At 41.7% G+C, this 23,883-nt stretch overlaps 1 protein-coding gene across 1 annotated transcript in view; it reads left to right on the forward strand.

The window, feature by feature from the left end:
* IHO1 (interactor of HORMAD1 1) overlaps positions 1-23,883 on the forward strand; it is a 34,726-nt gene that overhangs the window by 7,383 nt on the left and 3,460 nt on the right. Inside the window, exons 3-5 of the mRNA XM_056129819.1 lie at positions 479-642; positions 14,106-14,154; positions 14,858-14,945. Coding sequence (XP_055985794.1) covers positions 479-642; positions 14,106-14,154; positions 14,858-14,945 — 301 coding nt within the window. The remainder of the gene's footprint in view (positions 1-478; positions 643-14,105; positions 14,155-14,857; positions 14,946-23,883) is intronic.

Raw genomic sequence — 23,883 nt, forward strand, 5'->3', positions numbered from 1 at the left:
AATCTGAGTTTGGCTTACTTATGTAGTGTCTGGAGAGGTGGTAGAAGGTTAAGGTACTCTCCTTTCATGTGACTGACCTCAGTTCAATCCCCGAGCACAGAACCAGAAGTAGCCCCAGATCTGATCAGTTATGGCCCTCAAATCAAAAACAGAAAAAAAAACACTCATATAAAGTTTTAAACTTCTCAAAGACAGTATTAATAATTCTGTTATTGCCTTTAAGTGTACATAATTCACTTAAGCTAAATTAAATGACACTTTATGTATTTATATATATGTGATTTGGTAAAGCAGAACCTACACTAACAAAAAGTTGCTTTATTATAATTTTCTGCTATAAAAAGGAAATACCATATGCTATGTTGGTTTTTAGAATTGTGATTTTCACTTAAATGTTACACTGTATTGTACAGAAAATAGTGACTTCTATAAATATTTTTTATGTGTTAAGTACTAGAATGATTTTTTTCTTTAACAGAGTGAACCTAGTGTTTTCTCAAAGTACCGAACCAAACCCCACTTATTTGGAGGAGATTCGAAAGATGGAACTTTATTTCCTCTTCCTTTGTCAGTTAGAAAATCAAAAGACTTACTGAAACAGTTTGAGGAGAAAAAAAAAAGAGCAGAAGACAAATGTGACAGGTAAGCAAGCCTTTCGAATGTAAGAGAAGAGTCACCTTTTCTAAGGGAAAGAGAAAATGAAAAGTCAATAGTGAAATAATTCAATGGCAGTGTGATAGTTCTCTTGTCTTTATAGATCATCTCATAATTATCCTATACTCTTTATCTGCTTTCTTTTGACTTATGACAGATTTATAACGCTTACATTTTTGTTCTCTCTGAAAAATAAAAGATAAAGTACTTATTATAGGGGCTGAAGCAATAGCACAGTGGGTAGGGTGTTTGCCTTGCATGCACCAACCTGGGTTCGATTCCCAGCATCCTTATGGTCCCCTGAGCACCGCCAGGGGTAATTCCTGAGTGCAGAGCCAGGAGTAACCCCATGCATCACCAGTTATGACCCCAAAAAGGAAAAAAAAACTTATAGAAATGCAGTATTCAAGTGATGTCTTAATTGTGCCTAAATTTCTGCCCTTTAATTTCTTTATTTAATGTTCAGGGATTTTTCTATGTAAAGGTTGTTCCCATGCTAAATTTTATATATGTATATGTATATAGTTTTATATTTATTCAAGGAAATATTTGAGCAACTAAAATATTTATTTTTAAATATTAAATTTGAAGTTACAGAGGAAATAAACTTTTAAATTTCTTTTTTTTCATTTAATGTAGATAAATTTTAATTACCAATGACTTAAGAACCATTTGGAATTTTCTTACTTCCTAAAGAAAATTATCTAAACAACTTTTAAATTTCTTGGTAATTAGTTTTTATCAGGGAAATAACTCTAGGTATTACAAAAATCCTAACAATGAAGCAGAGTTGCTCTTTATTTTTATTGTGACAGTAAAATCTTTTTTCTTCCTTTTTATTCCCTTCCTTCCTCTGATTTCCTTTCTTTTTTAATAGTGAAATGAATTTCAGCTAATCATTTACAAGATGGCAAATATATACATGTAGAAAAACTATACATGTAGAATTTAAGAAACAAATTATGAGAAGTGTGAAGAATATCTTTAGAGAATGTAAAGCTTAAAATGACTTTTGCAACAAGCAGAAAAATATAATTTGGTAAATTCTAATGAAAACAAATCCCAAGATTTTTGTTTGTTTTTGTTTGGGGTCATTACATATACTGATGTTCAGGGTTTACTCCTGTCTTGAGGAACCAAATGGGATGCTGGATATCAAACCCAAGTCAGCCATATACAAGGCAAGTGCCTTACCCATTGTACTATTGCTCCCAGCCCCCAAATCCCAAGATTCTTAATTGCTTTCTTCTGTTAATAAGTTCTTGTTCATAAATATGGTAAGATGAGTGAAAAATGTTTTCATGAGAAGCATATCACTATAAACTTGGAGAAAAGAGAATAGATGTGATACAGAAATGTTACAAACCAATAAGATACAAATTGATGTATTTTGAAACTACATTTTTCCAAAATAATAGGATATATGCAATTTGAAATTCTCTAAAGAAGCCTTTATCTTTTAGATTACATTTGTTGTAATTTAACTCTTTGGTTAGTTGTTACTATTGTTGTAGTGTATCATCCAGAGATGCTTGGGGACTTTGTGGTCTGTGAGATTGGGCCCAGGACTTTAGATGAAGGACCTTAAACCAGGGCCACCTAGCATGTGTTCCACTCCTTTATGTTACCTTGCTCGCCCTTACATTTTCTCTGTTAAACAATCTGGAATAAGAAAAATAATCTGAGAAGGGACCAGAGGGTCAAGAAATTCTGGTGCTTGCATGTGGTTGTGGTCACACACCTGGTTCAAATTCTTAATATCACATATGGTTGCTGAGCAACAGCAGGTGTGGCCTCTGAGCATAGAGACAGTAGTGACCCGTGAATACCATCAGGTGTAGCAACCCCACCAAAAGCTGGGCCAGAATTCATATAAAGATTAAGGCTCTTGCCTTGCACATGGCCGACCCCAGTTTGATTCCTGGCACTACATATGGTCCCCTGAGCAATACCAGGAGTGATCCCTGAGCACAGAGACAGTTGTAAGCTCTGAGCACCCCCTGGGTGTGGCCTACTCACTCAGAAATCAGAAACAAAAAAGAATCTGATAAGGATGTGAATGACATGAAACCAGAAAAAATCTCTCTCTTTTTTGGATTTATCTCTCCCTTTATATGTCATGGTTTCCTAAAGTAGAGCAACAGCTTCCAGAATTAAGAAATAACAAATGGTCAAAGGCAACAGAAACTGGAAACTGGTCATTAGTCAGAAGTTTACCATGATTGAGATGGGAGAAGGTAAAAGGTAAAAGGTAAAGGCCCTCCCGTTGATCGTCGATTTGCTCGAGCGGGCCCAGTAACGTCTCCATTGGAGACTTTGTTGTTACTGTGTCTGGCATATCGAATACTCTCGGTAGCTTGCCGGGCTCTCCGAGAGGGGTGGAGGAATCGAACTCGGGTCGGCCATGTTGGCCGCTTGTAAGGCGAACGCCCTACCCACTGTGCTATCGCTCCAGCCCAGATGGGAGAAGAATGGAGGTTATTATGGCGGGGGCGGGGCTGGGGCAGGCACTGGGATAGTGATAGAAGGAAGTGGACACACTAGTGGAGGGTATGATGCTGAAACATTTTGTATAAGAAACCCTACCATTGTAGAATAAATCCTTTTTTTTTTTTTAAAGAGAAAGAAAATAGCTTCCCACTAAAGAAGATGCTTCATTTTTTTTCTATTTTGTAAAGTTAGGTGAAGACTTGTGATAGACTTACTTAGGTCCTGGGTATGAATAAAAGGGATGTGACTATAAGTTCTAACCAGAATCATCAGGGGCTACTTCTGACAATGCTTAAGGGGGTCATATAGTGGCAATGATCAAACCCATGGAAAGCTAACAACTCAGCCCACTGGTCTCAACAATTGTTTTTCTTGCATGGAGAAAGTAATACCCCTATTGGATGAAAAGGGCACATCAAACACCCAATTATTATTATCTATAATTCATTTTAAAACAGATTAGGCTCCTAATGAATTAATAAGTACCAGAAATATAGTATTAAAATAACTGTGTTCTTTCAACAATTGTTGATGACCTTAGTGAAATTTGTTTATTCACTCAAGAAACACTGTACTATGGGTCAAGGAGATGACCCAATGATTGGAACACAGTCTTTGTACATTGGAGACCTGAGTTTGATCCTTGACATTGCATGGTTCTGTGAGCACCACTGGAATGTTCCCTCGCCCCCCCCACCCCCACACACAAAATATTTGCAGTGCAACAGACACCGTAAGAGAACAAAGGACTTGTATCAAGAATATATAAAGAATCGGGCTGGAGAGATGGCACAGCGGGTGGGGCGTTTGCCTTGCACGCAGCCAACATGGCCAACACAGGTTCAATCCCCAGCATCCCATATGGTCACCCGAGCACCGCCAGGAGTGATTCCTGAGTGCATGAGTCAGGAGTAACCCCTGAGCATCGCCGGGTGTGACCCAAAAAGAAAAAAAAAAGAATATATAAAGAATCTTAAATCTCTGTAATAAGAAATGATTCAGTAAAAATGATCAGAGAAGATTTTAACAGATAATTCAGCAAAGAAAATATATGGATAGCAAATAAATATATGAAAATACGCTCAAATCAGTCATTTTGAAAATGAAAATTTATTTATTTTTATTTTTTTAAAACGTAGGAGTACTGCTATTTATTCAGCCACTGATTAAGCTGACTAAAGTGGGCATAAACTCCACTTTTTAAAAAAATTTTTTAAATTGAATATCTGTGTAATCTCCAGACAGCTAGGGAAAACCCCGGCAGCTCTCCCTCTCTGGCTGCCCCACATTTGGTGGACTCGGGCCACTCCCCTTCCCCTGCAGCCCAGGCCATGGGAGGAAGGAGGAAATGAGGGCCAAGCTGGTTGATGGTGAGTTGCCATTTATTCCATTCTCCCCATGTTCCTGTTCCAATCTCACTGAGCCCCTCATTCCAGTCTCACACTGCCCCTCATTCCCATCTCCTCCTGTCTCTCCCGCTCATCTCTCCGTGCTCCCTCTCACAGACTCTTCTCTCTCTTCTCTCTCCACACGCCTGCTCCTGCATTCTTCCTCTACATTCTTCTCCCTCTGTCCCCCTTGCTAGTCTCTCTGTGCTCCATCTTGCTGCCCTGATGGGGAGGGTCTCTCCCTCTCCCTCCCTTTCTCTCCCTCTCCCTCTCCCTCTCTCTACTCCCTCCAACTCCCCAGCATTGGGGGTAGCACATCAACATATCAAAAGCCCTTCCTGATGGCCAGTCAGGCTCAAGGGTGGAAATACCACCTAGGGGTGTTCCTCCTCTCCTTAGTCCAGTAACTTAATTAACATCTTCTTAATATTATTTATTTTGTATGGACACAGTAAGAGATACATTGAGCTTGTAGGGTGGCTCTCCTGGGGACATCTCTCTATAGACTCAGACTACAGTGCTCAGGCCAGATTAATTTTTCCCCAACCCTAGCAGGGTCTGAATCTAGTTATTACTTTTTGAATCATGACATAATTTGTCCATGACCATGCTCTTAACTTATAATTAAGTATTATGGTGCTTTGGTCAGGCCTGTTTCAATGCCAAGGTAACTCACTGCTTGCCCTGGGTCCATCCAGTCCCTCGTCAGGACCCTGTTTTGGGGATGCTAGGAAGTAAGGGCAACAGAAGATTAGGTCACAAGAATAGATGCCCCAGAGGTAATATTATCTGGAGTCAGTTTAACTCCCAAGTTATGAAAGCATAGCATTAACTGTCTTCCTGTGTCCATACAAAAGGACTTTGCTCTGAAACAACTATGCAAAGGACTTAAGGAGAGAGAAAAGCAATATTTACAAGTTAACAGAGCACAAAGAAAGAGGTTGCAAGTAAACACAGAGGAATGGGAGCACTGTGATGGGAGTAACCCAATAAACCTACGCTCCCTGTGGCATGGCAGAAAGGACAAACCAATATGATTCTACAAATATCCATGAGATAGATCATTACAAAGCTGTTCATAATTGGGTTTCAGTCATACAGTGATCCAGCACCCATTTCTCCACCAGTGTACATTTCCCACCACCAGTGTCCCCTGTTTCCCTCCCACCATCCCCCAACACCCACTTCTCACCCCCAGTCTCCCTTTTTAGGAGGCACTTTCCTTTTTACTTTCTCTCCTTTTCCTTTTATGCATTATGGTTTGCAATACAGGTACTAATAGGTCATTGTCTTTGTTCAGGGTATTCAGTATTTTTATCAGGATGGTAAGGCTGGAGTAGCTTTTTAATTGGGTGGAAGCTTTAGGATGTGATGTGACTGCTGAGGCTTCCAGAAGTATAGGGAGGTGGGGAGAGGTAGCCCATCCCCACCCTAAGAAAGCCTGGAGTGGAAAATGCAAATTTAAATCTCAGTGAGATACTACTATTCATCTATTAGCACTGCACTGCACTGTCCTCCCATTGTTCATTGATTTGCTCTAGCGGGCCCAGTAGCGTCTCTATTGTGAAACTTATTATTACTGTGTTTGGCATATCGAGTACGTCACGGGTAGCTTTGGCGTGCAGGCGAAATACTTCAGTAGCTTGCCGGGCTCTCCGAGAGGGGCGGAGGAATCAATCGAACCTAGCTCAGCTGGGCCAGCGGCTTGCAAGGCAAACGCCCTACTGCTGTGCTATCGCTCCAGCCCATTCATCTATTAGCAGAGTTAAAATTAAAAGAAAAGCAAAACCAACAATACCAAGTTCTAAACAACCATACGGAGCAGTTGGAATTCTTACTGGTGAAATGCAAAATGATACATTCTAGGTGGTTTTTTTTTTTTCAGTTCTTTGGGGACCTATACCAAATAATGCTCAGTGTTTACTCCTGGCTCTGCACTCAGGGATCACTCCTTGCAATGCTCAGCGTACTATATGGGGTTCCAGGGATCAAACCCAGCAGTTATGTTAAAGACAAGTGCCTTATCCGCTGTACTATCTTTCCAACCCCCAAAATTATTCAGTTTGGAAAAGCCTCGCATTTATTTTTAATTGATAAACTTCTCCCCCTCCCTTCCCTTTGTAGTTGCCATTGTTGTAAGGCTTGCAAACTTAAGTTGTGGTAGTAAAACAGTTGTTGTGCATCAGGGATCATAACTTCTTTTGGCACTGTGGATCATGTTCAGCTCTATAGGGTTACCCCAGAGATCCAATAGCCTCATGCATGCAAGGCAGTGTTCTACCACTGATCTGCATCACTGGGTCCTAAAAGTCTCACAGTTTCTTATAAAATCAAACATACTTTACTATCTCTGCAATGGAAAAATGGTAGACTGGGGAAATGTGCTCTAAGGTATGCAAGTGCAAGTATCAAGAGAGGAGATGCTGGTAGCACATGCATCTTCCCTTCCCTTTAGAAAGGGAAGTTGCACATAACACTGTCATTACTCATGTCATATAGGCTAAAATTTACTCATTTGGCTATATCTGGCTATAAGGAGTCTGGCAATGTCTAGACCTATCTGAGCTATTCTGACCCATCTAGGTGATAGTACATTCTAGGGTGAAGGTGAGGTTTCAAGGCCAGAGAGGTAGTATAATGGACAGGCACTTGCCTTACTTGCACCTACCCTGGGTTCAATCCCCAGCACCACATATGGTTCTCTGAGCACAGCCAAGAATGATCCCTGAACACTGCCTGGTGTGCCCCGAAGACAAAATACATAAAAATCAGGATTCTGATTTCTATTTAATAAAACAAAATCTTTAAGTTCTTGCCACTGTCATACAATTCCTAAGGGCTACCATTATGGGAAACTCCCCCAAAACAAGGTTTAAAATTAATTTAGTGAGATTCTGCTGCCACTACTTCCTACCCACGGTACCCTAAACCCTCCCTGCACATCGCCATTGCATAGTCCTAGAGCTTCTACCAGCCTTCTAGAACACTTATCTTTCTATTATTGTAGCTAGAGATGCCAGAGAGAGAATTAATTTTTTTTCCCTGGCAAAGTATCTGTGAGAGGAGAGAACAGTATTCCTGAGAACATAATCAAGTCCCTGGCACACTCAAGTGTCCAAATCAGTGTTCCCAAACTTATTTTTCCTACTACTCTCTTTTTAAAAATTACTCCTGAAAAGGCAGGTATCACCCACTTTGGGAAAGACTGACAGAGGAGGAAAGTGGTTTTACTTACAAAAAAAAAAAAAAAACCAACCCTAACCTGAAGATCTCATGCAGAAATTAGATTCAGATGTGTAACAGCTTAAGATTCTAGATTTTCCACTCTAACTACAAAGTTGTAAGTGCTGTAGTAGAGGTTGTATCCAAGTGCTTTGGGAGTCTCAAGGACAGGCACCTCTCTCTGACTGGAGGTGTCAGAAAGATTCTATCCCAGGGAGTACATCTAAACTGAGTAGGAGTTTTAGGCAGAGTTTGGGTCTGTCAGATTCTCAAGTCTGCCTCTGAATCAGCTTACTCTGTGAACCTCCAATAACACTGTTTTATATAACTCTGTTCTGTTTTTTGGTGTATTTTTAAAAATAAAAATGGGATTGTTTCCTATGGGCTTTTTTTGCATTCATATTTTTTCATTTAATAAGTGGGGGCCAAAGAAATACAGCTTAAAGAGCTCAACACATGCAGGAAGCCCAAGTTCAGTCCAGGGCAATGCATGTTCCCCTGATCACAGCTGAGACCCCTGAACCTGGAGTAGGCCCTGAGCACCAATGGGTGTAGCCCAAAACCCCTCCTCCAAAAGAAACTTATGGGGTGGGAGTAATAGTGTAGTGGGTAGGGCATTTGCCTTCCATGTGCCAATTTGGGTTTGATTGTTAGCATCCCATATGGTTCCCCAAGCACCACCAAGAGTAATTCCTGTGTGCAGAGCCAGAAGTAACCCCTGAGCATCACTGGGTGTGGCCCAAAACCAAACAAAAAGGAAACCTATGCACTCAATTATTTATTCTATTTCAATAAAGACAAAAAGTTGTAATGGTTGCATTATAGTCTATGTATCTTTCACAGGTCACATTTGAAATATTTAATACAAAATGAAAGAATTTCAAAAATATGCAACGGGGAAAGAATATTTTTAACAAAGACATGTATACCCCCCAAACAAATCTCTAAATAGAATAAAACAAGCACAAGACTTGAAAATCCTAGAATAAAACAGGGGGAAAGTTTCTTGACATTGCCGTTGGCAATGATTTCTTGGATATAACACCAAAAACACAGGCAACAAAAGCAAAAAATAGACAAGTGGGATTACATCAAACTAAAATATTTCTGTACAGCAAAGGAAACAACAAAATGAAAATAATCCTACGGAATGAAAAGTATTTGCAAGTCATGTAGTTGATAAAGGGTGTGTATATATATATGTGTGTGTGTGTGTGTATATATATATATATATAGAGAGAGAGAGAGAGAGAGAGAGAGAAAAGTCCTAAAAATACCCTTCAAAAGAGTGTAGTTGAAAGAAGGACTTGGATAAATAGTTCAAGTGGCAGAACATGTGCTTGGTATGTACAGGGCCCCTGAGTTCAATCCTTGGCACTGCATGTGGCCTCCCGTCACTCCCCAGCTCTTCTGTCTATAGCCCTGATGACTGGAACTAAATATCGTTGTACCGCTAGACCAAGTCTCACCAGAAATGGCCCTTACTCTGCTGGAGGTGGCCCCCATGGAGAAAAAAGATGAACAAAGGAACCAAGCTGACATTTCTTCAAAGCAGACATACAAATGGCCAACAGATGTATGAAAAGTTATTCAGTATCACTAAGCACCAGAGACAGATAAATTAGAAACACATTCCACACCTGTAAGGATGACTGTTATTTAGATAAGTAAATACTAACAAGTATTGGCAATGGTGTGAAGGAAAAGGAATTATTGTACTTTATTAGTGGGAAAGTAAACTGGTAGAGACACTGGAAAACAGTATGGAGTTTGCAAAAAATATTTCATAATAGAACTAAAATATGATCCATTAGTTCCTTCTCAGGGCATATATTCAGAGTAATTGAAAATACAGGAAATTGAAATATTTGCATCCCCTGATTTATTGGAGCATTAGACATAACAAAGATAAGAAAATAACCAAAATGTGGATGAATGGATAAAGAAACTGATAAGGGGTCAGAAATGGCTCAATAGCTAAAAGAATCTGCCTTGCAATTATAATGTCATAAGTTCAATCTCTTATGATGCCTGTAGACTCTGTCCCATCATTTTTGCTATCTGGGACCCCTGGTGCCACAATAGAGTGTTGTATCTCTGGTGCACAGCCAGGCATATGCAAGTCAAGCTGTGCAAGCACTGCAGCCAGGAATAAAATCTCTGGTAAATATGTGTGTCAGCACCACAGCAGCCTCTAGTGAGGATATAACCAGAATGTGCATAGGTACCACACTAAAGTGTAAACACTACAACTGAAATGTGCTACCTAGTCTGGAGAGATAGTGCAGGGGTACAGCACTTGCCTTCCATGCAGTTAACCCAGGGTTAATCCCCACACTACATAAGATTCCCCCAGCACTTCTAGGGGTCACTCCTGAGCACAGAGCCAGAAATAGAACCTGAGTACAGCTGCTATAGTCAAAAAGTATCCCCCAAAATATTCTACTTCCAGCAAGCTTGTGAACATCACAGCCAAGCATGTGCAACCCCTGTTCATTACAACAGAATAGCAACAATGGGAAGGGAAGGAGAAAACAATGAAAAATAAAATACTGTAGAGTTGGAATGGGGCTGGAGCGATAGCACAGCGGGTAGGGCATTTGCCTTACACGCAGTCGACCTGGGTTCGATTCCTCCGCCCCTCTCGGAGAGCCCGGCAAGCTACCGAGAGTATCTCACCCTCACAGCAAAACCTGGCAAGCTACCCGTGATGTATCAGATATGCCAAAAACAGTAGCAACAAGTCTCACAATGGAGACGCTATTGGTGCCCACTCGAGAATATCGATGAACAACGGGAGGACAGTGACAGTGACAGTGACAGGGTTGGAATGTAGCACAAATGGTAGAGCATTTGTCTTGCATGTATGAGGCCTTGGGTTCGTTCCCTGGCACTGCAAAGTAAAAAAAAATAATATTTAAAATACTGTAGTTTGTGATGACTTGATTTTTAGTATGTGACATATACATATAGTGGCATATTCTTTGGTTGTAAAATGATGGAAATACTGCCGTTTGTGATAGCATGAAAGAACCTGAAGAATATTCTGCTAAGTGAAATAAACCAGACAGAAAAACAGATACAACATGGCACTATTCACTTGAGGAATGTAAAGTAGTCAAATTCAATAGAAGCAGGTTACAGTAATAGCTGCTGGGTTAGTGGGGTTGGAGAAGTTAGTCAAAGTTTCAGTTATTTAAGATGAATAAATCCTACAGATCTATAATATTGTGCCTGTAGTTACTATACTGAACTTTTGCTAAAATGGTAGATGTTTCTTAAGTTGAGTTTTTATTTTGGCAGGATGGGGACACCCCCACTGTGGTACTCAGGAGGCCTTGTGCATTCCTCCCAGCGATTCTCAGCCATCCAAGTTTGTGGTTCAATGTAAGGGCCTGATGATGTGGTGCTGTTGGGTTTGTGGTGCTAGAGATTATCTGGATTACCATGTGGTGACCTGGGGACTGTGTGGTGGCAGGGATTTGAACTAGGGTCTGCTGAATGCAAGGCATGTGCTTTAAGCTTTGTACTCTCTGGTCCCTAAGTGACTTGAGGTTGTTTTTTGTTTTTGGGGGTTTTTTTTGCTTTGCTTTTTGGGTCACACCCAGTGATGCACAGGGGATACTCCTGACTCTGCACTCAGGAATTACTCCTGGCGGTGCTCAGGGGACCATATGGGATGCTGGAGATTGAACCCTGGTTGGCCGTGTGCAAGGCCAACTGGTTTTAGTCCCTGTCATCCCATATGGTCCCCCATGCACCACCAGATGTGATTTCTAAGTGTAGATCCAGGAGTATGTCCTGAGTACCACCAGGTATGGCCTAAAACCCAAATGATGATACTAATATAAAGTTATAAGCCAGTGTTAAAAGAAATAGTTATAACGGGGAGCTGTCATTTATACAGCACTGTAGCAGTGTCTTCCCATTGTTCATCAATTTGCTTGAGCAGGCACCAGTAACGTCTCCATTGTGAGACTTGTTGTTACTGTTTTTGGCATATCGAATACGCCACAGGGAGCTTGCCAGGCTCTGCTGTGCGGGCACGATATTCTCGGTAGCTCGCTGGGCTCTCTGAAAGGGACGGAGGAATCGAACACAGGTCGGCCGCATGCAAGGCAAACACCCTACCCGCTGTGCTATCATTTATATAGTAAGTAAAGTAAAGGCCCTCCCGTTGATCATCGATTTGCTCGAGCGGGCCCAGTAACGTCTCCATTGGAGACTTTGTTGTTACTGTGTTTGGCATATCGAATACATCACGGGGAGCTTGCCAGGCTCTGCCGTGCGGGCAAGATACTCTCGGTAGCTTGCCGGGCTCTCCGAGAGGGGCGGAGGAATCGAACTCGGGTCGGCCATGTTGGCTGCGTGCAAGGCAAACGCCCTACCTCTGTGCTATCGCCCCAGCCCATCATTTATATAAAGTATTTAAAATAAAATAATATACAAAAGCTATTTAGTTTGTGTAATAAAGTTTAATGTTATGAATATTTGTTCCCAAATGTGCTAATCAGGGAGTGAGGTCATTTGAATAACAGACATGCTAACTGGGGTATTATATAGTAGAGACTTTCATATGTAGTGCTTTGGTAGAATTATGAGACTTTGGGACACCTTTAAAATTGTCTTTAATTTTATGCATTTTTCAATAAAATTATAACATAGAGAGTTTTTATTTCATTTCATTTTTATTTTTTGGTTTCTGGGACACACTCAGCTATGCTCAGGGTTTACTCCTAGCTCTGTTCTTAAGGGTCACTCCTGGCACGGTTCTAGGTACCATATGTGGTGCCAGGGATTTTGAACCAAGATTCGCTGCATGCAAGTTGAATACCTTACCTCCTATATTACATCTCGGGCCCCAACTAAGATTTTTAAAATTACAGTTTGGGAAGGAGGGAGGAGGATGGACATGAGAGAGATAATACAGAGACTAAGGCTTAAGCCTTGCATATACCCAACCCTGGTTTAATCACAGAGATAGATGAGTGGATAAAGCTTGCGTTGGACAGGGCTGACTTTGCTTTGATTCCCAGTACCATATATGGTCCCTTGAGCACTGCCAGGAATGATCCACGAACACCACCAGGTGTGGCCCACAAGCCATGTAAAATAAAATGTGGACAACCTAGGTTCAATCTTGGCAGCACATATGGTCCTGAATACTGTCAAGACTGCTTTGAGCATGGAGCCAGGAGTAAGTCCTGAGCACAGCCAAGTGAGACTTCCCAAAAAGACAAAATTACCCTGTTAGGTTTAAAATTTTGTATATTTAGGGAATACAGGAATGTCACTTAGTGGCAGGGAACAGGCCTTACATGTATGAAGTACTGGATTCCATCCATAACACTACAAACAACAATAAAATCTTCTGTTTGGCTTAGAGGAATAGCACAGTGACTTAAAATTATATAGTCATTGGGGCTGGACAATAGGATAGTGGGTAAGGTGTGTTTGCCTTGCATGCAGCCAACCTGGGTTCGATTCCCAGCATCCCATATGGTCCCCCCAAGTACCACCAGGAGTAATTCCTGAGTGCAAAGCTAGGAGAAACACCTGTGCCAGGTGTGATCCAAAAAGAAAAAAAAAATCATATAGTCACAAATTCAAATCACTGGTGTCACCACATATATTGAGTAGGATTCCACAGTTCAGTATCCCTAGTCTAAAGAGTGATTTCTGGCCATGCCTTGCCAGGTGTGTGTAAATGTTCTATTCCTCTGGGCCACTTCCCAAAAACGTAAGCAATGAAGGAAATGGGAAGTGAGGTAAAAGTTGTTCATGGAATTATCTAAATACTGTCTCATAATCAAAGTAATCATCACTACTCTAAAGTGTGTTTGGAAACTGTGAGATATCAGAAAGACTATCTTCATGAAAATGAAAGTTAGGGTAAAAGAGATAGTACAGTAAAGTGATTACCTTGCATGTAAGCGGCCAACCCATTTTTGATCTCCATCACCACATATGATTCCTCAAGCCCTGCCAGGAATGATCCCTGAGCACAGAGCCTGAAGAAAGCCCTGAGAACCCCTGGGTGTGGACTAAAGGAGAAAACAAAAAGTTGTTCTGTTTCACTGTAGTAACCACTGAGTTAAATTTTTGTCTTGGCTAAAATACGGAGTACATTTTAAAAGGAAAATCTGGTTTCTGTTTGAATATGGTCATGAAAGGTTTGTATTCTCTTATTTTCCATGCCGGCACTCATGTTCCTCAAGGTCTAGTCTCTAACTCTGAGCAAGCACTGTGTGGAGCTATACTAGGTGGAAGCCAGTCGTGTTCAGGAAATCACTCTGTTCCATATTGTTTTAATATTTCACAAGGACTTTTTTTTCCTCTTTTTTCTCCTAGTGAGACTCTGTACAACTTTATTTCCCATGTCAGAGAAAGCATTGATAGGGTAAGTAGAGTTGCATTTCAAGGAGTTCAAAAATCTTGGCATTTCTGGAAAGGGTTTCCCAAGCTGTACTCAGGAGATTCGGGACTCCATGGGCAGTTCTCAGCCAACCTCAGTTCAGTATAAGGGCGTGAGGTTACATATATGGTACTCTGCTTAGGCCCTGCAGTGTTTAGGGATACCTGGGCCACTGCAATGGTGCTGGGGACCTGCAGGACTATGTCCAGCAGTGCTGGTGGGAGGGGTCTAAAAGTTTATACCCAGTGAGACTTGGGAGGGAAACCATGTGGTGCTGGGAATCAAACCGAGGTCAGGAATATGATAGGCATGACCCTAATACCTGTTCCATCTCCCGACTCTGAACATTTTACATTTTAAGATATTTCATAATTATATTCTATTAACTTTGGTTCAATGTAGAAAGACAATGCTTAAGTGTACCTCTTTTTTAATCTTTAATTTGATTCTGGGGGGCATTAAGCCTTACCCAGAGATGCTCAGGGGGCTACTCTAGGCTCTGTAGTTAGGGGCCACTCCTGGGGATCATGTGCAGTGCTAGGGAGGGAACCAGCTTCATGTAAAACAAGCACCTTAACCCCGGTCCGGTATATCTCCCGTTTAATTACATCTTTCATTATCATTGTAAATTCTCTAATTTAGTAAAATAACAAAAGAGTGATTTTTTTCTTTATTTGTGGTTCTTTAGTTGCAGACCACTGTGGAAAAGTCTGAGGAATGTCTCAGTTTAAGAAGTCAATTTATTGTGGATTCTTTGGAGACTGTGGCCAAGACATGTGAGTGCTTCCTGGTTGAGGTTATCAGCAGAGGGCACTGGTGAGCAATGAACATGAACTTTCTGACCCTAGCCAGGTTTCTGCCAATGGTAAGGTTCCAATAAAGTATTTCAGATGAGAGAATACATGAAGCTAGTCCTGAAGAGATGTAGAACACACTAATCTGGATAGTGGGACTTACTGCTGTGGGAATGCTTTAGTCCCTATATGCCCTCAGTGAGACATATCCTCTACCCAGTAACCTCCCTGCCTTGGGTAGGTGAAATTACTATTGCTCATCTTACAGCCAGAAGTGAATCAGCAGCATCCTTGAGTCCCAAATGAATTGCTAACTGTGCTGTCTGTAAAGACACACTCCCGAAGGATTTAGAAATAGAGACACTGCTCTCTTAGGAGTTAGAAATACTCCACTTGTCTACTGCTCTTCTTGCTGCTTTCATTTCAGTAAGAACTGTTTTGTGGTGAATCACAACATCTTTCTCAATTTCAGTTATAGTTTGTGGTTTGTGAAGTCCCCTACTCCACCAGTTAATGATTTATACATGAATTAATTAGAAAACCTGTAGGGTCGGATCTATGTAGTACAGTGGGTAGGGTGTTTGCCTTGCACACAGTCAACTCAAGTTTGATCTCCGGCATCCCATATGGTTCCCTGAGCATCGCCCCTCATAATTCCTGAGTGCAGAGTTAAAAGTAACCTCTTAGCACTGCTAAGTGTGCCCCCCCCCCCCAAAAAAAAAACAAGACCAAGGTGCTGAATCATAGCAGAACAAAGCCAAGGTGCTGGCCCTTAGCAGAAGAAAGCGAGAACACATTTTTCATTATGTGGACACCTCTCTAAAACCAATAGTTTTCCAGCTAAACAATATGATGATTGCATCTGTATTTGTTTACATTTGTCTGTTTGTTTATTTTTTTAAACAAATTTAAAACATTCAAATGCCATTGGGCAGATTGCTCATGGTTTACAAAAATTAATCGTTTTGCGTGTCTTTGAAATTAATCCCCATCTGTCTGCAAAAAAGGCACTGTACTATTTGCTGGCTTTCAAGCTGGTTATCCCACACACAGGGCAACTGTGCATCTGTTTGGAAATCAGTGTGGAAGCCTAGGACGGTTACCCTCATAAGAAATATCAAGACGAGACCAGAAAGAGAGTACAGCCAGTAAGATATCTGCATTGTATATGGCCAACCAGGTTCAATCCCTGGCACCCTGTATGGTGCCCTGAGCATCTCCAGCAATGACCCCTGCCCACAGAGCTGGGAGTGCACAAACCCTGAACACAAACAGGTGTGCCCCAAATTTCTTAATCCCCCCAAAAGAGAATAACTCATTTGTTAAGTTTCCAAGGAAAGTGTCCTTTTGGGGGCTGTTGAGATAGTACATTTGGGTGCTTGCCTTGCAGAAGGCCAACCCAGGTTTGATCTCCAGCACTCCAAATGCTGCCAGGAGTGATCCCTGAGCACAGAGCCAAGAGTAAGCCTTGAGTATCACTGGTTGTGTCCCATCCTCCCCCCACCCAAGTGTCTTTTGGTTTTCTATATTTTATTTATTTTATTTTTTTTTGCTTTTTGGGTCACACCCAGCGATGCACAGGGATTACTCCTGGCTTTGCACTCAGGAATTACTCCTGGCAGTGCTCGGGGAACCATATGGGATGCTGGGACTCGAACCCAGGTCGAACCACATGCAAGGCAAACGCCCTACCCACTCTGTACTATCACTCCAGCGAGTTTTCTATATTTTATTTTATTTTGTTTTATATAAAACAATACTTTATTTATATATATATATACATACATATATATATATAGAGAGAGAGAGCACTGTCCTCCCGTTGTTCATCAATTTGTTCGAGCGGGCACCAGTAATGTCTCCATTGTGAGACTTGTTGTTACTGTTTTTAGCATATCAAGTACACCACAGGGAGCTTGCTAGGCTCTGCCGTGCGGGTGGGATACTCTCGGTAGCTTGCCAGGCTCTCTGAGAGGGACGGAGGAATCGAACCCGTGTCTGCCACGTGCAAGGTAAATGCCCTACCCTCTGTGGTATCGCTCCAACCCATAAATTTTATTTTCATAAAAGTATTTCACAGTAGTTCACTACAGATAATATTCAAACACCAATCCCACCACTAAACACCTTCCCACCACAATAAGAGGGAAGTGTGTGAAGGTTGTTGTATTTCATTCTGGAGCCATTTAAGCCTGAATATAAGAGAATACAAGCAAGTATGTTAGAACCAAACAAATGTGTGCTACTTTTGGTAAGAGGTAAAGTGTAAGAGGTTGCGTGCTCTAGGAAATTCTGCGTTGTTCTCTTTCGGGACCTTTAGTTTCTAGTCTCTGGGTCTTGACCATTGATGAGATTACATGGCACCGGGGGCATTTTGTGGGTGTGACTGCCAAGCTGCTGGAACACTGGGGAGCTGGGAGGAGGAGGCCCAATCCCAGTTCAAGCTTGGAGATCTCCTCATATCTGAGTTTTTCTGGTGGTCCCCTTTTGAGTGAGGTTCATCCCCTCTTGGGTAAGGCTCGTCCCCTCTTGGGTGAGGCTCATCCCCTCTTGGGTAAGGCTCATTCGCGCATGTGGAGAGTGGCCTTGCATGGTGGTGGTTGGGTTCTGAAGATTTTTAGCTGCTGGGGTTCTGCTCGGGGCAGGGAGAGAAACTCAACCAGCCCCTTTCTGAGGTGCCCCAGTGAAGACAACTTGGCACAGGGGGTTTTTAATATTTTATTTTATTTATTTATTTTTTGCTTTTTGGGTCACACCCGGTGATGCTCAGGGGTTACTCCTGGCTTTGCACTCAGGAATCACTCCTGGCGGTGCTCGGGGGACCATACGGGATACTGGGAATCGAACCTGGGTCGGCCGCGTGCAAGGCAAACGCCCTACCCTCTGTGCTATTGCTCCAGCCCCGGGTTTTCAATATTTTAAACTGGATGAAAAGAAGAAGAAGACTGTGACGTTTAAGGCTCAGAAAAGAAAATGGAAGTGCTCATGGTTCCCAACAAAATAACAACACAGAGAAAGTGCTACAACTGATCAGACTTAAAGTAGGCCTATGGAGGGCTGGAGAGATAATACAGGGATTAAGTAAGACACTTGCCTTGTATGTGGCTGGTCCAAGTTTGAATACAGCCCAGAGTGACCCCTGAACAAAGAGCTAGGAGTAGCCTCTAGCTCTGCTAGATGTGGTTCTAAAGAATACTATTAATAAAAGTAGCCACAATAGGGACTGGAGCAATAACACAGTAGCCTCTGAGTAACAAGCAGAGAATATCCCTCTCCAGCCCCCTGCCACTGGGTATGGCTTAAAAAACAAAAAAATAAAATAGGCATATGAATCCTGATCCTTAACCCCTGATGGTTTATTTTCTCAGAGGCTATGATTTAGGAGAGGGAGCCACAGTCATACGGAAAACAGTAGCAAGTAGTGCAATATACTAGTTCGAAATTTAGGTGTTTTTCTTTTTAATTTTTATTTTTGTGTGACACACATCAACGCTGGGTTATTCCTAGCTCTGTACTCAGGAATTACTCCTAATTGGGGGAACCATATGAGGTGTCAGGGATCAAACTCAGGTTGGACACCTGCGAGGCAAATGCCCTGCCCGCTGTACTATTGCTCTGACCCTAAAATCCAGTTGATTATTGAAAATGGCACTAGTAGCCTCTCAAGAATTATATACTTTCTTGGAAGACAGTGATAAAGAGCAGAAAGTTAGTTACTGAAAGAGGAAACAAGCAAATCAACCGTCATGTAGTCAGGCTCAGTCTAACTCACTGATGCAGTAAACTTGCCAGTTGGTACACTTTGTGGGCTTTCAGTTTGCATTCACTGGGCTTTTAAAGAAACGAGGTTGTGTGCAAGTGCTATCTGTTGTTTGTTTGTCTGTTTGATGGGCCACACCCAGGGCTTACTCCTGGCTCTGTGCTCATGGACTACTCCTGGGAGAACTCAGAACTGTTATGTGGTGCTGGAGATCAAACCATAGTCAGCCATGTGCAAGGCAAGCATCCTACCTGCTGTGTTATTGTTCTGGCCCCAAAAGTGCTATCTTAATGTTATTATGCAGTTGGTGGCATCACACCATGAGATAATCTTCCCCACACTCTGCTTGAATAACCAGAAAGATCATTCTAAGTTATTTAATCTAACTCCTCTTGTTCCTTATTTAACTTTGGTTTAGCTTAACTAACTGATGCAAAATAATACTTCATCTATTAGGAATCTTTTATATTGAAAAATTATGATCATTAGTAAAATTAGAAGGAAATGATGCTATTAAGATCAGAAAATGTGTACTGGAGAGAGAGCTTAAAGGGAAATGTGCATGCTTTTCTTGCAGGAGGCCTGGGTTTGGTCCTAGAACCACATAGTACCTAAGCATAGGGATTGATCCCTGAGCACAGAGCCAGGAGTAGCCCTAAGCACTATCAGGAATAACACCAGTTCCCCCTCAACAAGATTAGAAAATATCTCTTTGGAAAATAGATAATGCTATACACCAAAATTAATTATAGATAAAATCAGTATACTATGGGTGGTGAATAAATAATAAATAACAAAACTATAAAAATACATGGGCAACAATTTTATAATTTTGTACTGAGAAATGCTCTAAGAAATCCTCTAAGTTCTAAGTTATGTTCTAAGTAAGGAACATAAACTTTTTGTGTGTTTGGTTTGGGGCCACACCCTACTGTGCTAAGGACTTGGTCTGCCTTTGCACTCAGAGATCAATTTTGATGGTGCTTAGGGGCCACCATCTGGGATCAAACCTGAATTGGCCGTGTGCAAGGCAAGCACCCTACTCACTGTACTCTTCTGGCTCCTGTAATTGTTAAGAGTAAAGTCTGCAGCAACCTTCTTTAAAAAATGGGTAGGTGAGCTCCATAGACATTTCTCCAGAGACCTACAGATGAACAAGAAGTACATGAATAGATATAATAATCACTTAAATTTAGGGAAATGCAGATCAAAACTACAGTGAGATTTCACCTCATAATTAGAGAACGGCTGTTATTGAAAAGACAAGAAACAAGTGTTGGTGACAATGTGAAAGAAAGGGATGCCTCATATGCTATTCATATGCTATTATTGGGAATGTAACCTGGTGGAACTACTGTCAGAATAGTCCAAAACTTAGTTAGAAAATGAAAGAATAGAAATATAATATGACCCAGCTATTTCGTTACTGGTATGTATCCAAAGAATTAAAAAACACTAATTCAAAAAGATATATACACCCCTATCTATAGCCACTGCAACATTACTTATAATTGCCAACCTATGGAAACAACCTGACGGATGAATAGATAAAGACAATGTGTCAGGAGGCCAGAGTGATAGTGCAGGGACTCAAGTGCTTGCTTTTGCGTGCAAGGCTCTCAGTTCAAATTACAACACCACATATGGTCCCCCAAACACCTCCAGAGTGTGGTCCAAAAACAACAAACAAAAAAGCTCCTGTAAAGCTGCTTTTTTTTTTTCATAGGAATTAAACATTGCTCTTTGCACATCTGTCTCTCAGGGACAAGGAAAAAACAAGAGGGGCCACTGATGGATTCTTCCTGAGCACTACCAGATCTCAAATTGGACAGTTTGCTTGCCTTTCTCATTCTCTGCTTTTGTGGTTGGTAATGTTCACTGTTGCTAAGAAACATTGCTATTTAGGCCCTCATCTTAGAGTAGGATAATTAGGTTTGCTTTCCACTACAAATATCTACATATGGATTTCTGGGAAAATATTTGACTAATTGAATTTAGGAATAGGAATTCAGTACTTGAAACATAAGTAAATAACATTTTTCTAACTGATTAATATGTAAAATTTAACTTATATTGAAAAGTAGGTGAACATCTGTCTGTCCTTTCTTCCCTCCCTCCCTCTCTCTCTCTCTCCCTTTTTTCCTTCCCCCCTCTTTCCCTTCCTCCGCCTCTCTCTTATTTTTTCTCTCTCCTCCTCTCTCTTTTGTCCTTCTTTCATTACTTCCTTCCTTCCTTTCTTTTTTCTTCTTTCTGCCACACCCAGTAGTGTTCAGGGTTTAATTCTGGCTTGCTCACAAATCACTCTTTTTTCTTTTCTTTTTGGATCACACCCGGCAATGCACAGGGGTTATTCCTGGCTCTGCACTCAGGAATTACTCCTGGCGGTGCTTGGGGGACCATACGGGATGCTGGAAATCAAACTCAGGTCGGCCGCGTGCAAGGCAAACGCACTACCCGCTGTGCTATTGCTCCAGCCCCACAAATCACTCTTGATGGTGCTCAGGTCTATTGTATATAGTGCCAGGGTTTGAACATGGGTCATTCATATGCAAGGCAAGCACCATTTGCTTTCTGAAAAATCCTTACTTGTTTTTTAACTATGGCCAAATATACAGAAAATAAAAATTTACCTCTTTGGGGGAGTGGACAAGACCACATTGGTTTACTATAGTTGTAACAGGCTCTTTCTCAGAGTTTTCTCCCCTTTCTCACTATGTTGATGATGATGTCATGACTGGAGGTCTCACACATACTTAATTGTGCTTACATTTTGGCTGTGTTTTCCTGGGAGTTGTCCTCCCTGAATTGGGGTACTTACATAGTGCTCCCCCAGGGGGTAGGCACTCTTCAGTTGCAGTGCTTGTGTTCAGTCTGGTTGTGCTTTTTAGTGGTGCTCACACATACCTGGCTACAGTTTGGCTAGAAATGCATATGGCACTGGGGATCACAGACAGCAGAGCTACCATTTTGGCACTGTGCATGGAGTGTGCCACCAGGATCAAACTTGCAGTCTCATGCTTATAAGGCAGGTGCTTTAGCCACTGAGTCATCTCCTGGACCTTCTCACTTTGGAACTTTTTACTTACTATTGTCTTTACCTGAACTTTCCCCTAATCTTTGCAGGGCTACCTTCTTTGGGGGGAGGGATGGGGGGAGGAGGGCTCAGGTCTTACCCCTGGCTCTTTACTCCTAACTCAGGAATCATTCCTGGTGATGCTCAGGGGACCATGATGTTGTGCCCAAGGTAAGACAAGCTCCTTACCTTTTTTTTTTTTGCTTTTAGAATCACACCCAGTGATGCTCAGGGATTACTCCTCACTCTGCACTCAGGAATTTCTCTTGGTGTTGGTCAGGGGACTATATGGGATGCCGGGGATTGAACCCAGGTCAGCCCTGTGCGAGGCAAATGCCCTACCTGCTGTACGATCACTCCGGCACCCAAGCTCATTATCTCTTTAACCTGTTCAATTATCTCTACAACTACTTTTTTTTTTTTTGTGAAACCTGGTAGGGTTTTGTTTGTTTGTTTGTTTTTTGTTTCGCTTTTTGGGTCACACCTGGCAATGCACAGGGATTACTTCTGGCTCTGCACTCAGGAATTACTCCTGGCGGTGCTCAGGGGACCATATGGGATGCTGGGAATCGAACCAGGGTTGACTGCATGCAAGGCAAACACCCTACCCACTGTGCTATTGCTCCAGCCCCAGGTAGGGTTTTTTAAATTGGAATTTATTGAGAAAAATGTGAGAGGAGAGAAAACTGGGAAAGGTGGAAGAGAAAGTATAGGCAGCAAAGAAACACAGATACAAACATGCAAGATACATGTTTAAGGGAAAACATGGGCTTGAAGAAGAATCTGAAAGGTCGATTTATATATTTGTTTCATTTTGTTTTGTTTTTGGTTTTGGTCTACACTCAGTGATGCCCAGGGGTTACTCCTTGATCTCTGCTCAGGAATTACTTCTGATGGTGCTGTGGGGACCATATGGGATGCTGAAGGTCAAACTTGGGTCAACCACATACAAAGCCATATCGTAATATAGCTCTGGGTCTGAAATGCTGGTCTCAACTTAGGTGTGTCATCTCTGATGATCCTATCTAAAGATGCTCTCATCCCTTTTTTCCTTCTTTTTCTTTTCTTTCGTGTGTGTCAGAATCAAACCCAGATCCTCATGTATATGAAGCATGTGCTGAGCTACATCTCTGGTTCCCCATTCTCTCGTGGTTTTTTTTATAATGACTATCAGGGAATTTATCACGATTTGAATTTATTCAGTGCATGATTGTATACTTGTTTGTTTTTCATATAGAGCCAAGGATAAAATCCAAGGCCTCACATATGCAAGTCATATGCTCTGCCAATCTGAAGCCTCATGAAAATAGCATCTCCCAAAGGCTGGAGAGATAGCTCATGCAGCTGGAGTACATGCTTTGCAGGCAGGAGGCCTGGGTTCAACTAGCATTGCATGGTCCCTAAGAACTGTTTTATAAGTTAGGGATTAAGGAACATATTAGAGAAATGGGCAGTTTGAATAAGGCTGATTGATAGACTTTAAATCAGTTTATGCTTGTAAGGCAGAATCTTCCTTGTGGGACCTCTCTCTTCGGAATAGACTTCACTGTGGTCATAGTTCTCTAGCATCTTGGTTCTGCAGAGGCTGAATTTGGTTTCCCTGGAGATTAGAGTTACTCAGAGGACAAGGTCCTATAATCAGCACAGGTGCTCTGGCTCTAAAAATACAGCCTGTGGGGGGGGAGAAATGTTAAGTTTCTATTTAAATCAGTTTGAGGTAGTTCTGATCTACAATTAAATTCTGAGAATCAGCTGAAAAAGTGCCCCAAATCATAAGATAATTTAGTAACAGAAATTAATAAGAGACATAATACATGGGGGGTAGGAGGAGCCATGGTATTTAGAAATCCAAAACAAGAGAAACTACCTAGACATGTACTCAACAAGGACACAAAACACTACCATTTTTAAAATGTCTTCTGGGGGCTGGAGTGATAGCACCGCGTGTAGGGCGTTTGCCTTGAACGCGGCCGACCTGGGTTCGATTCCCAGCATCCCATATGGTCCCCCCAACACCCAGCACTGCCAGGTATAATTCCTGAGTGCATGAGCCAGGAGTAACCCCTGTGCAATGCCGAGTGTGACCC

This window comes from Sorex fumeus, unplaced genomic scaffold (assembly GCF_029834395.1).
Source record: "Sorex fumeus unplaced genomic scaffold, SorFum_2.1 ptg000072l, whole genome shotgun sequence".
NCBI lineage: Eukaryota > Metazoa > Chordata > Mammalia > Eulipotyphla > Soricidae > Sorex > Sorex fumeus.